General features: G+C 44.4%; 2 protein-coding genes across 10 annotated transcripts in view; one reads left to right on the top strand and one right to left on the bottom strand.

Annotated features, from left to right (window-relative positions):
• Positions 1-508: 508 nt before the first annotated feature.
• The window catches only part of BHLHB9 (basic helix-loop-helix family member b9), a 106,724-nt gene continuing 93,631 nt past the window's right edge, over positions 509-13,601 (bottom strand). For 6 of the 9 annotated variants that reach the window (XM_049107296.1, XM_049107297.1, XM_049107298.1 and 3 more), the window contains 3 exons: positions 4,454-4,554; positions 3,978-4,052; positions 509-3,231 (listed from right to left, as the gene is read on the bottom strand). In XM_049107296.1, coding sequence (XP_048963253.1) covers positions 1,290-2,942 — 1,653 coding nt within the window. In that variant the 5' untranslated portion in view covers positions 2,943-3,231; positions 3,978-4,052; positions 4,454-4,554 and the 3' untranslated portion in view covers positions 509-1,289. Of the gene's footprint in view, positions 3,232-3,977; positions 4,053-4,453; positions 4,555-6,105; positions 6,130-6,238; positions 6,374-12,692; positions 12,849-13,601 lie in introns of those variants that run through there. The other 3 variants (XM_049107295.1, XM_035712113.2, XM_049107299.1) reach the window with 3 other exon arrangements.
• LOC112649126 (histone H2B type 2-K1-like) lies at positions 3,152-5,482 on the top strand. Its single transcript, XM_025431152.2, has 3 exons — positions 3,152-3,182; positions 3,593-3,672; positions 5,138-5,482. Exons 1-3 carry the CDS (start codon positions 3,152-3,154, stop codon positions 5,480-5,482), a joined length of 456 nt encoding a protein of 151 aa, XP_025286937.1.

Genomic DNA, 13,601 nt, shown 5'->3' with positions numbered 1-13,601 from the left:
GGGGGGGGTTGATGTTCAATATCTCGACCGTGGTGATAGTTTCACCTATGTGTGAAACTGTATTAAATTATACATATTTTATTTAGAGAGAACACAGAGGGGTGGGGCAAAGGGAGGAGAGAATCTTAAGCAGGCTCCACACTCAGTGTGGAGTCCAATGCTGGGCTTGATCTCATGACCCTGAGATCATAACCTGAGCTGAAATCAAAAGTCAGTCATTTAACCAAATGAGCCACCCAAGAGCCCTAAGATTGTATATTTTAAATATGTATGGATCAATATATGTTGATTGTACCTTAATGAAGCTATTAAGTAAAAATCTTGTGGCAGATCTGCATAATACCAAGTTAGAAAGATAATTGTAAAGATGAGGCAGGTTGCAGAATACCAGACTCTTGTTTTCCCAAAAGAAAAAATATGTACATATTATTAAGAGGGATATGCAATGAAACACTGGGGCACTATGTGCTAATCATTAATAGCAAAGAAACATTAAATGATTCAAAAATATGTTACAGAAGCACATTTATTGACATGGAAAGATGCTCACAATATACAGTTGGGGGGGGGAAAGCAAGTTACAAACAGTACTTACAGTATGATCTTGTTTTAGTTTAACTATTGAAAAACCTCAAAGCATATAACCTAATATTTTCACACACTGAGACATTCTCTTCAGCTTGCATCAGCAGTTGTAATTTCTACCATGAGTTATCTGATGAAGGTAGAATAAGTGAAAAATAGTAATTCCTCTTATATCAAACAGCCTATAGCAACTCCTGCCTTCTTTACAAGTTGAGTGCACATTCAGCAATGAATGTGTAGGTGTATGGATGTATGTGAGTGCTGTTAGTTATCTTTTTGTGTACATATGCTTTATTTCTGCAACGAGATTACATATTCAGTATTTTTTTCAGTTTTGCCACTTGAAGCCACAAATGGATTTAAGCAAATATTAATGAACAAGTTAGCCTACTTAAGATGAACTGGTTCACTATCTTAAGTAAAATGTTAAAGTTACCCATCTACACAAGATAAAAAAAAAACAAGATAAAAATCAACAGATGTTTTCAGGTTACAATGCAATATTCATTGGTATCTCAAAAATGGTCTGGCTCAAACCTAGAGACTGTGGCAGGTAACATCATGTTAAAGATGTAATTTATAATGTACATACTATAATAATCAAAACATTATGCAAGGCTCTTTAGGAAGAGCCAATTAGACTTTGGAGATTGTTCAAAGACTAATATTATTATTATTTCTTATTATCTTATTTCTGGCTCATTTTACATTGTTTCAATAATTACTTTAACTTCACGGAAAATGGCCATCAGCGTATTATAACTCATGTGATCGACAACTACAATTGAACCCTTTCTGATATGCTCCTTTATGTTAATAAATATGGCCACAGCACTAACGAGATTGGCTTTTGCCTCTTTCTGGTTAAAGATGAGTTTTAAAGCTGCTAAGGCCTTTGCATTGATCATGTCTCTGGCTGCAGCTGGATTTTCAGACATATTCAAAAGTACTTTTAAAACAAGATTTCTGGTTTTACGATTACCCAAGGATAGCAAGTGGAAAAGCTCTGAAAAGTAATTGGCAACAATGTGGTGATGGTCAAAATCAGTAGTCAGTTGCCCTAGTATCCTTAATCCAGATTGCTGTCCCGGTGAGTTCAAGGGAAAAGACATGGTTTCCTTACACATATGCTTAACATGTAATTCAATCTTGCGTTGTCTCTCATCCCCAGAAGGGGGATTCAGAGTAATTATGGCCTTTTTTCTGATTTCAGAGGAAGGAAAACTGAGCAAGCTTTCAATAAGCGTCACGACACCCACCTCATTAATAAACTCTTGGGCAAAGGGGTGAACATTAATGATCCCCATTGCAATTTGAGCTATTTTATGAATGAGAGGATCAGTAGTTGACTTAAGTAAGGTAACAAGTTTTTCAAATTCCTCAGAATCCATGTAGCATTCCATTTTGCAAGGGCAAGCAAATGGCTTAATCCCATTCATTTCCCTGATCCTGATTTGGCGTCTAATCTCCTCTATGGTCTGGATGCAAGGGTCAGAACCAAATGGGTACTCTGGGACAGGCTGTGAGCACGAAGTAGTGCTCCTAGAAGGGCATGTTGTTGCCACAGGCAAAGAATGGGCATTTTCCTCAGCTGAGGCCAGGACAATATATGAAGGAGGCTTTGTCTCAAATGGGACTTGGGATCTAAATCCTAACACTGCTGGAGTTACAGCAGGGGCTTTAGGCCAGATAGTTACCTCAGACCAGTCCTTAGGCCTATTTTTTTCATTAATTTCATCCACAGGCTGGGGCCTAACTATCCTGCTCACAGGTCTAGGATTAGGGTCAAAACTAGTTTCATCTCCATCCCAAAACCAGTTTCCAATAACGTTTTCTTCCTCCTCCTCCTCAGTCCCTTGCTTAGCTTTGCAGCTAGCCTCAGCCACAGACTCTAACTTTTCAGCACAGGACGGGGAACCAATACCAGCTTTACCTTCATCCTTAGCACTCGAACGATTACTAGCCTCTTCTCCATCCCAAAACCAGGAACCAACATTAGCCTCTTCCCCAGTCCAAAACCAGGTCCCAATACCAGCCTTATCTTTACATGTGGACTTGGTCTCAGCATTAGCCTCAGCCACAGAACAAATCCCAGATACTTTAGTGGCCTCATCTCTAGCTTTGGGACTGAAATCTGCCAGGGCTCTTTCCCTTCTCTCAGTAACAATCTTGTTCCTAGACTTTGCCTTCATGGCTGCCGCTGCATCAGCTTGAGACCCTGGCTTGGCTATTGCTTTGTCCTGGGTCTTGGCTACAGGTCTGACTACGCCAGTAGCCTCCCTCTTTGCTTCAGCTTGTAAACTGGCCCGTTTTTGAGTTTTGGCTTTGTTTCTACCCTCATTCTTAGCCCCAGTCATGGTTGAAGACCAGTTATACAGATAGCCCTGTATAATCTTGGCCTTGGTTCTTGTGTTGCAGGTCAATGTCTCAACACTCTGACTGGGTCAGACATAAACTTTGTAGCAAGAGTTAGTCATCAGCTCAGCAGTCACACAGTCCCCTTTTCCAACACACAGCCTCTGTGAATGATACAGAGAGAAGACAGAGGCATTCAGCCTGAGTGAAGATGATGGTTCCTGAGTGCAGACCTGTTGAAGGTGATGATCTGCCACTCCAAGGCCACTACAGCCACCACTGGAGATGAACCTGAGGTGGAAGAAAATGAGCTTTAAGTCACTTCCAACTGTGATTCTCTATGCAGATAGCCACATAAGGCATGAGAAAATAAAGATGAATTGTGTGGTAGAATAGTAGAAAACTCTGCTACCTCATTTTATCCCTTCCACACTCCCCCTAATGCCCAACAATGTACTGCCCAGGCACTAACACACTGTTTTCTCTATATCACACTGGAGCAGTGATAATGGAAAAGCTTCCTGAAAGTGAAAGAGCCTAACATCCAGCCGCTTTGGTATATACCACTATACTCTACAGGTCTATCCCCAGATAGGCTTCACACAAACCCATACTCATCTAGTGCAATTTTCTCCCCCTTTCTTACTTCCAGGAACAATAAGCCCTATAGCTGATGTACAGGCTGACCTATGGACAGGAGGTATACAGGAGGGCTGGAATTTTGAGTATTTGGTAAATAGACATATACTCTGGATTCTAAACCTAATATATGCCTTTCCAAACCTAAAACTTTGGTTATATAATGTTTCTAGCCTCCTTGGTCCTCCTCATGGCTTGCCATGCCATTTCCTGGGTATCAGTTACCATATAGGCAAAATCCTGGCTTAACTTATTCCCATTTCCTATAAACAAATGTGAAGATAGAAGTGTCTGGAAAGTTGGAAGACAAATGGCTTCAAGATATGATCTGGTCTTACCTACTTGCCAAAAGCCTATTTCCCTCCCCAATCAATAGGAGTACTCATGCTTACACTCACCTTGGATCCAAATGAATAGTTTCGTTCTCTTGCTTAATTCAAAGTGGACAACTATCTACAAATTTCTACAGGAACCTATAAAGAAACAAACTTAAGAATAGATAAAAAGGCAAAAGAGAAAAAAATAGAAGAGACTGAGCTAGCCCAACACCCATGACAAGTGTTCTAACACGTATATCTGTTTACTTGAGGCCAAGTTAAAAGTCTCCCTGTCTGCTCCTACCAAATGATTCTGCATCCATTCCCCTAAGACCAGCAGCTTGTCTCATTATACTTCCTCCCAATTTTTAGTTCTGTCATTTTCCCAGCAGAGACCACATCTCGTTCCCTGAACAAAATGAGATGCAAGAGTGGATAGTGTATTGTAGGCAATTGTATTTAGAGAGCCATCAGTGAAGGTAATAGTGACTATTATTTCAATACCATCTTTGCATACCCCTGCCCCTTACTTTTCCCCATGCATACATAGACCCTACCTCATTGCAACCTATGCCAGCCAGCCCACACAGCAGGGATCCTCAGGGACTTCTATCCTTCCCACCAAACAACAGGTCTTTAGCTGGAGAAGAGTCACATCCTAAAAAAAGGAGGAGGAGCATGAATGCAAAACACCAAGAGAATATATTGACAACAGCAGGAAAATACCAGGTTAATAGATTCCCAGAATTCAGGTCCTAACACCACCTGTTGAAGAATCAAGAAGTAAGTATAGGGATCCCTGGGTGGCGCAGCGGTTTGGCGCCTGCCTTTGGCCCAGGGAGCGATCCTGGAGACCCGGAATCGAGTCCCGCATCGGGCTCCCGGTGCGTGGAGCCTGCTTCTCCCTCTGCCTGTGTCTCTGCCTCTCTCTCTCTCTCTCTGTGACTATCATAAATAAATAAATAAAAATTAAAAAAAAAATTAAAAAAAAATTTTTAAAAAATAAATAAAAAAATAAAAAAAAAGAAGCATAAATGTCATAGGTTCTAAATTGACCCATCAGAAAACATTCCCCTCTATTCTGACCCATTCCCACACCTCAACATATTAAAGTGGGATGGAATGTTGGAAAATAAAAAAAGGATCCTGGAAGAGAAAGGTGAATTAATACCATACTATTTCCTTACAGGGACCCTTCCAGTAAAAGGTGATCTACTCCTCTTCCTGTCATTTCCTTGCAGCCGCAGTCCGGGGGCCGCAGGGGCCATGGTTCTGGCGATAAGAAGTCCAAAAAGCGTAGCCGGCGCAAGGAAACCTACTCGATGTATATCTACAAGGTGCTAAAGCAGGTGCACCCGGACATCGGCATCTCTTCCAAGGCCATGAGCATCATGAACTCATTTGTGAACGATGTGTTTGAACGGCTGGCTGGCGAGGCTGCCCGGCTGGCCCAATACTCGGGCCGGACCACACTGACATCCCGGGAGGTCCAGACAGCGGTGCATCTGCTGCTGCCCGGAGAGCTGGCCAAGCATGCTGTATCTGATGGCACCAAGGCCGTCACCAAGTACACCAGCTCCAAGTGACCCAGGGCCTTCCATTAATAAAGAGTAAGATGCTCCCAAAAAACAAACAAAAAGGGTTTTGCACCCAGTTAAGGGTGCAAAATAGAAGTATGGAAGGCATATACTGTATTATGAGGTGGATAAACATTTCATTTTGATGTCTTCATAATGTACCCACTCAACTGCCCTTTTCTTAATGCGCCAGACCTACCGCGCAAAGAGAAGACTTTGGCATCAATCAGCCGCCTGTGGTAAGGGACGGCACCCGCGGCGCGGGCCCAATAGGGCCCTTTCCAGAATCAGGGCCCGGAGTGGCCAACTCCACCCGCCACCCGCTCCCGCCAGCGGGGCACAGCGCTCGGACGCCGCCCCCCTCTCCCGCCCCGGCGGCTTCCCTGGGCGCCCCCCACCCCAGCACCCGCTCCGCCATTTCTTCCTCGGCAGCCTCCCCCCAGAGCTCTCCCCCGGCACAGGCACCGTCGAGGGCGGGTCGCGGGTCCCTGGAAAGGTGGCTGCGGAGTGGAGGGCGCAGTTCGTCTCCACAGGATCCGAGGGAGCCAGCCTCTCCGGCCAGCCCCGTGCCCTGGGCCCGGCCCGCGCGGGTCGTCGCCTCTCCTCGCCAGGGGTCCCGTGGCGCTGCGCACCTCTCTCAGGCACCAGCTACGACCGGGTCGCCTCCTCTTTGCCAGGCTGCCAGGGTCTGGGGTCCGGGAGGGCTGGAAGCGGGCGACAGTGGGGGCCTCCCCGCCTCCCCCACCCCACGACAGCCCCACTTGCCTTCACAGGCTCAAGGTGCCGGTCGTTGGGCTCCCCCTCCTCTCAGAGCTCCTCACCCGGATTCCCACCGCCTTGCGTGCGGCCACAATTGCAAAGAGGCGTCCCGCCCCCCCCCACCCCCCCCCGCGCTGCCGCACCAAACTGGGCAGGGGCTGCGCAGGATGCGGCACGAAACGCTCGCGGCGAGGGTGTCGGGAAGGGGGGCGGAGGGATACGGCACGAATGGGCTCGACGCCCCCTCCCCGGCCCACCCTAGTTCCGACCCAGAGGGGGCGGGGCCGGGAGGAGCCCCAGCCTAAGGGGCGAGCTCACAGCAGCCCGCCTCTGCAGACAGACCTCGGCGGCGACCACCCCCTCACTGCTGGCACCGCGATATGTGGGACCGGGGGACCGTTAGCGGTGGGGGCTAGCATCGAGAGACCGGGGGTGAGGGGGACGGGGGGGGGGAAGGGCGGAGAAAGTGCGCTGCAGGCAGCAGCGGATGGATATCAACCGCCCCTCGGTGTGGGAGAGCCCCCAGACTGCTCACCGTCTGCCTGCCCCCCTCCCCCATTCCGTCCGCCACCCTCACTCGAGGCTGGTGGGCGAGGGGCTGTCAGGACAGCAGGCTGCAAGGGGAGAGACGACCTAAGCCCAGACTGCCCCGGAGGTCCTGGGGTGGCCCTTTCCTTCATTGCTTCGCGGGGCCACGGAAGGGAGGAAGGTGGGCGGGGGTTCCCATGGAGGCCTCACCACTGCGCCTTTTCTAATGGAAGGCGATCTACACACCTGTAACCTGAGCAAACCAACCACTGCTCTGCGCCCATTCTTTCTGCCACACTGCTGTTTTCCCCGCCTCATTCAAACCGGTAACATGGACGGGATGAGCACTGGGTGTTATTCTGTATGTTGGTAAATTGAACACCAATAAAAAATTAATTTATTAAAAAAAAAAAAAAAACGGTAACATGCTTTGCCATTTCGCGGTCCTCACAGTTAGTTGCCCAAGAAGGAGGGCCGTTTTTTTCCCTATCAGGACCCGCACTGGGTCATACGATCTTTCCTGTCTGTTGCCCCCGTGGCCCGGTGCCGGGCTGGTCCTGGCTCCTCTTCAACTGGGCTATCAAGTCTCTTGCAGTCCCATCCAAGCTCTCACGATCTTCGGCAGTGTGGAAATGTGGCAGGGATTAGAACCAGCTTGGATCTCAGCCACTTGCCATACACACTTGTCTAGTTTATCCATTACAGCTGTTAATATATTAAGCATTCTTATTTTAAATTCCCTATCACGTACTTCCAAAATCTGAATTATATCTGAGTCTGGTTCTGATGGCTAGCTTTGTATCCTCAAAACGGGCTTTTTTCTTTCTTTTTAGCATGCCTTATAATTTTGTGTTGAAAACTGAATATGGGGCAGACCGGGTGGCTCAGCGGTTTAGCGCTGCCTTCAGCCCAGGGCGTGATCCTGGAGACCCGGGATGGAGTCCCGCATTGGGCTCCTTGCATGGAGCCTGCTTCTCCCTCTGCCTGTGTCTCTGCCTCTGTGTGTCTCTCATGAATAAATAAATAAAAACTTAAAAAAAACTGAATATGTTGCATTGGGTGATAGGATTTGAGGTGAACAGACGTTTAGCAAGAAGTTTTAAGTTTTGCTGATTAGTAGTTGGGCTGTGGGTAATGTTTGCTGTAGTTCTAAGTGCTATGGTCTTCAAATTCCTCGTGTCCTTATTTTTATCTCCCCTCCAAACTTTGGGCTTTCCTAATTACTCCTTGCAGAGTCTACTTCTTGCAACTCCTTTAGCTATACTCTACTGTTATGACATTGGAGGCTTGTTAGCAATGTGATAATGTGTGGAGGAAAGCAAGTGTTCTATAATCTTATGATTAAAAATCAGTGTTTTGTGGGCCTGTGTCCCTAGGCTATTACCTTCACAAGTGTTTCTTAGCTTCTTTCTCTTCCTTATGTAAGAATGGAAGGCTAAAGTGGGCTGGATAGGAAGAATGCCTTTTCCTCAGCCGAGATAAGGCTCAGGGAAAGACTTTTTCACTAGTAGGCCTTTATCACAGAGATGGTTCATGGTATATTCACAAGAGTGTATTTTCCCCTCCCACAGCCATGGGGATCTTTCTGGGATGTTCACTTGTGAGAACTTGCTGGAATTCCTAGAGGGTAAAGCCCACTAAATCTCTAAGCCTATAAGTCCCTATGGGGTTTCTCACTCTCAAACTATTCCACATCCAGTCTCTAGCAATTTGTCAAAATTACCATTTAAGTGTTCTCACATGTTTATATTTCTAACATTTTCTGTTCTATGTAAGGAGAGATAGGCTGTGCCTCTCCAGATTTGTCTTTTCTCCAGAATTTGGGGTGATTATTTGCCCTGTAACCTCAGTTATTTTATGGGCCTAAGATAAGTCATTGATTCTCAGTTTGTTCAGCTTTTTATTTCCTGTTTAGAAGTACAGGAGCAATGATTTCCAAGTTCTTTACATGTCCTAACTGAACCTGGAAGTCTGGCCTATAGATTTTAATGGGGTAGCTAAAGACCAGTGAACACAGCATTTGTCCTCTTCCTTTTAGCTGTATATTCGATCTTGGAATAAAGTTGCCCTTGAAAACTGAGCTGTTTCGTAAATACTGGCTCTTTCCCTTCCCAGGTATAAAATATTTATATGGTTCCCTGAACCTGGCATCTCAGCCCCTAAGTTCATAACCTGGATCCAATGCAGATTAGAGTTAGACTTCCAAAATCAAAGTTCTTGGTGGTGAGGTCTGAGCAACTGTGACTTAACCCTGGGAGGAAAAAAGTCATCTTTATCACCACCACTACCACCACCAAGAGGCACTGCACTATACTACTAAGTGCTTCCTTAGACTAGAATGGCCAGTTTCTGAGTTCCAAAAGCACTTTTTAAAATGCGCCTGGATGGTAGCGTAAGATCTTTGTCTTCTAGGCTCTACTCTGGAACTTGGCCAGACTTTAGAGCCAGGCAAAAACTGAAGAGAGACTTTACCATTCACTATTTGTGTCATGTTGGAAAAAGTACTTAATGTCTATATAAAAGGCTGTTTATAACTACTTCACAGGATTCTCGTGCACACTAAATTAGGAAGTATCTGATAGTGTGAAACACCTGCATGTATCAGGTCTTTCTAGTTCCTTTTAAAATTGTGATCCGGTCATATTATGAGATAGGCTGTGGAAACTCAAAATGAATAGATGAGAACTTGGGGTGCCTGGGTGGCTCAGTGGTTGAGCATCTATCTGTCTTTGGCTCAGGTCGTGATCCCGAAGTCCTGGGATTGAGTCCCACATCAGGCTCCCTAGGATCCTGCTTCTCCCTCTGCCTATGTCTCTTTCTCTGTCATGAATAAATAAATAAAATATTTTTAAAGAATAGGTGAGAACTCTATGGTGGCTTTTAGTGGTCGTAACTGATGAGATATTGCTACTGTGCTCTTTGTCACTGTAACCTCAGTATTTTGTATACTGTATTGCTTACCATAGCCCCTTACTAGAAGAATGCCATGTTTGCCTCCCCGCTCCTTGTAGTCATGTAGCAAAGGGGGGCTGATCCCACTTCCAGGGGTGAGTCGGCTTGCTCGAGGGGTAATCCATCCCCGTCGTACTCCCTAGTTCAGGGAGGGGTGGTGATATAACTCTACTCAATCAGGCATTAGGGGAAGATTGCAGAAGGACTTCTTTTTTAATTTTTTTTATTTTTTTTTAATTTTTATTTATTTATGATAGTCACAGAGAGAGAGAGGCAGAGACATAGGCAGAGGGGGAAGCAGGCTCCATGCACCGGGAGCCTGATGTGGGATTCGATCCCGGGTCTCCAGGATCGCGCCCTGGGCCAAAGGCAGGCACCAAACCGCTGCGCCACCCAGAGATCCCTGCAGAAGGACTTCTGAGGAAAGTGCCCTCACTCATAAGAAAAGGCCATCAGGAAGGCTTGTCTCCTTTTCTTTCTCAGGAAGTTGCTCGACACCTGCAAGTGTTGCAGCTACCAAGGTTCTAGCTTTAGAACAGTTGATATTGTGAATAGCAGAAGAAAGAGATGGAAAAAAAGTGGAGTCCATAGCTGAATCAAACAACCATCAAGGCTGCTCTGCCTCAATACTTCCAATCTGTGGATGATAATTTCCTTATTAAGTTTGTTTTAGTTGAGTTCCTTGTTATATGAAAATAGAAAAATCCTAAATGATATGTATGCTCAGGCACAAAACCACTTTTCAATGAGCAATAGTTCCTGACTTTTGCCTGCCAGTGAGCACCTACATCTTAAAACCTGTGTCAGAAACTCGTGTTTCCACGTGAAAGGAAAACTGTAGATTCCAAACACCTTGCCTAATGATCGCTAGAGGTCTGACAACTGTGATGGGCTTCTGTTCTATATTGAAAAGGAAAGCTTCCGGCAGAAAACCCAAGCCTTTCCTTATCTAAGGAGCTCAGAAGTACATTAAGTACCTGAGCTCAGTTAGTTTCAGATCAGAGAGTCATTGTGTGAAATGCACTCTTGTGAAATATCCATAATGTAGACATTAGAGATTGTCTGCTTTCAATCCAGGGCACTGTAGTGAGGTCAAGAAGGACAAACTCATAGTGTCAACAGTTGGAAAAATTTGGTTAACTCTCCCCAGGTGCACTGCACTAAGCAACATGGGTATAAGAAGAGGTGAATATTTAGGATTTATCAATTGAGACTTTGCCAGGCACTAGAGGATGAGATAGGTGAGTAGTAAAAATGATGGACCATGAGGGACCATTAAATTGAGAAGGAAGGAAAAGCTGGAGTAGGTTGATACACAGGAAGAAGGAGATAAGGGACAAGAAGTCTAATAACACTCAAACTTAAGTTTCTTTACAATGAATAAAGTATTTTGCCACAGGCTTTAAGAAACAAAATCTGATGATGAAGATAGGGATGGTGATGATGGCAGCTTTTACTGATAATTAGCACTAGAGGAATATAGATATAGTATAATGCTAACGCATACCAGCTCTAGATTCCACCTACCATGGTTTGAATCTCAGCAACTGTGTTAACCAATTCAGTGAGCTTGGGTAAGTAGTTTAACCAGTCCGTGCCTCAGCTTCCTCATTTGTAGAATGGAAGCAACAATAGCACCTACTCCATAAGTTTGTTTTGAAGATGAAATAAGTTAATACATTTAGAACCCTTAGAAGAGTATCTGGCTCTTACAAAGCACCTGATAAACCTTAACACTAACAATAATTACTAATTATAATTACTATTATAAGTAGTAAAAGGCTCAAGCATTGTGGTCAGACGGGTTTGATTCATACTTCTAGATTTCAAATTTCTTCTTCTATCTACCTGTCCTTCAACAATAGTTCTATCTTACTCATAAAAAAGACTCCAATAGGATCCCTGGGTGGCACAGCGGTTTGGCGCCTGCCTTTGGCCCAGGGCGCGATCCTGGAGACCCGGGATCGAATCCCACATCAGGCTCCCGGTGCATGGAGCCTGCTTCTCCCTCTGCCTATGTCTCTGTCTTTCTCTCTCTCTCTGTATGACTATCATAAATAAAAAAAATTAAAAAAGACTCCAATATATGATATAAAGTAACAAATGCTAAAACAGGGCCAAATAAAATACTATATAAGTATAAAGGATGGAGGGATTACTTCCTACCATCATGCAAAGAGTAAGGGTGAGGGTATCAGAAAGACTTCAAACCCTAACATTTGAGACTGAGCCTAAAAGGATGATTATGTTCCCACAGGCACAGAAATGGTTACAAGAGCATTAAAGATTGATGGAGTAGTGTGGGGAAAGTCACAGAAGGAGTAAAGCACAAAGTATAGTTGGGTTGGCCAAAAGCAGATAGTCCAATGTGGGTTGAGTGCAGGCAAAGTGGAGAAGGACTTAGACTAGTGTGAAGCATCTGAGAGTGACTGCCTCTTTAAACTGTGTCATTATCTAATTCTAGTCCTGGCCCTGACTTGGAAGAATGTGTTGGGAGATGGAGATAGAAAGGTAGAATTGTATGGAAGGGTGCAGGGCCTTGACACTCTCCATAGAGAACCTGATAGTATTTTATAGATGATATTCCATTGAAGGTTGCTCTTTTAAAACTAGGGGCAGAGTAGAGTGCCAGTAAGTGATAACAGTCCAGCTGTACTATAAAAAGATACCTTTCTTTCATGACTGGAGTGATGACAAATCTGCTCTAATTTTATCCCCAGGCAGCAACATTTCAAGTCAAGTGACATTTTAATGATATTAAAGTGGTATTACTTGAGATAGCCCATAATATTAATCCAGAAAAGGGGCAGAAACAAAAGGGCCATATGAATGATGAGGTTTTTACTTCAATTACACCCCAGGAAAAAACTGATGGATGATCCTCTCCCCTAAAAGTCATACACAAGGAGTGATCAGAACAGAGATAATCATCTTCATACTTGGGGACACACACACACATAAACACACATATCACACTTACCCCACCCTTTGGCCAAGACTGAAAAAATCCACAGGTATTAATTGGCTAAGTATCTGCTTCAAGTTGCACATGGGACTTAGAGGTATCCAGCCAGGCCACAATGTGAAGTTCCCCAAATAACAGCACTCCCAACAGGAATACTTGGTTGAGGGAGCTCTAATTTTAAAAAATATATAGAAATTATAGAGAACTTTATTTCTTTTTCTCATTTTTTAAATTTAAATTCAATTTTCCAAGATATAGTATAACACCCAGTGCTCATCCCATCATGTGTATAGAGAAGTTTAAAAATCATTTGAATTGTGCAGCTTGCCACAAAAAACACATGCTACTTTTTTTCAACCATAATATACTGGTGGCCTCTGCCTCCTTCATTTTAACTTGTTTATATATGATACATAGGATCAGAGACAGATATTAATCTAGGGATGGCTGCTAAAAATAGGGACATGTGACACCATTGTTCTGACATCAATTCTTTGACACCAACTACCTGGAGTTAGCATCAGACTCCACAGGTTTAAGGGTGCAGTCCTCAATCCTCAACAATACTGCCCCATTTCAGATCAATTACAAGTCATGGGGGCCTCTCATACTTCTGAGTGATCAGTTATAAATTTAGGGTCTCTCATGACCCCTTCAGGTTTGATAATTTACCAGAACTCACAGAACTCACTAAAAGTTCTATACTGGAATTACAGTTTTATTATAAAAGATACATATAGAACAAGGTCTGGAAGGGTCTCAGACACACAGCTTCCAAGCCCTGTTCCTATGGAGTCATGCCACATCAACCTCCCTGGGTATTAGTGTTTTTACCAATCAGGAAGCCCCATGGAGCCCTAAGTGTTCATTGGAGTTTTGTTATACAGATAGGATCCATTAAATCACAGGCCACATGACTGAACC

Source organism: Canis lupus, chromosome X (assembly GCF_003254725.2).
Source record: "Canis lupus dingo isolate Sandy chromosome X, ASM325472v2, whole genome shotgun sequence".
Classification (NCBI taxonomy): Eukaryota; Metazoa; Chordata; class Mammalia; order Carnivora; family Canidae; genus Canis; species Canis lupus.
This window is presented reverse-complemented; position numbering and strand designations above follow the sequence as displayed.

Coding starts and splice junctions, on each gene's coding strand:
- LOC112649126 (XM_025431152.2), top strand. CDS start 3,152: ATGATGGTTCCTGAGTGCAGACCTGTTGAAG. Junction 3,183..3,592: donor TGAGTGCAGACCTGTTGAAG/GTGATGATCTGC, acceptor TCTTACTTCCAG/GAACAATAAGCCCTATAGCT. Junction 3,673..5,137: donor GCTGGAATTTTGAGTATTTG/GTAAATAGACAT, acceptor ATTTCCTTGCAG/CCGCAGTCCGGGGGCCGCAG.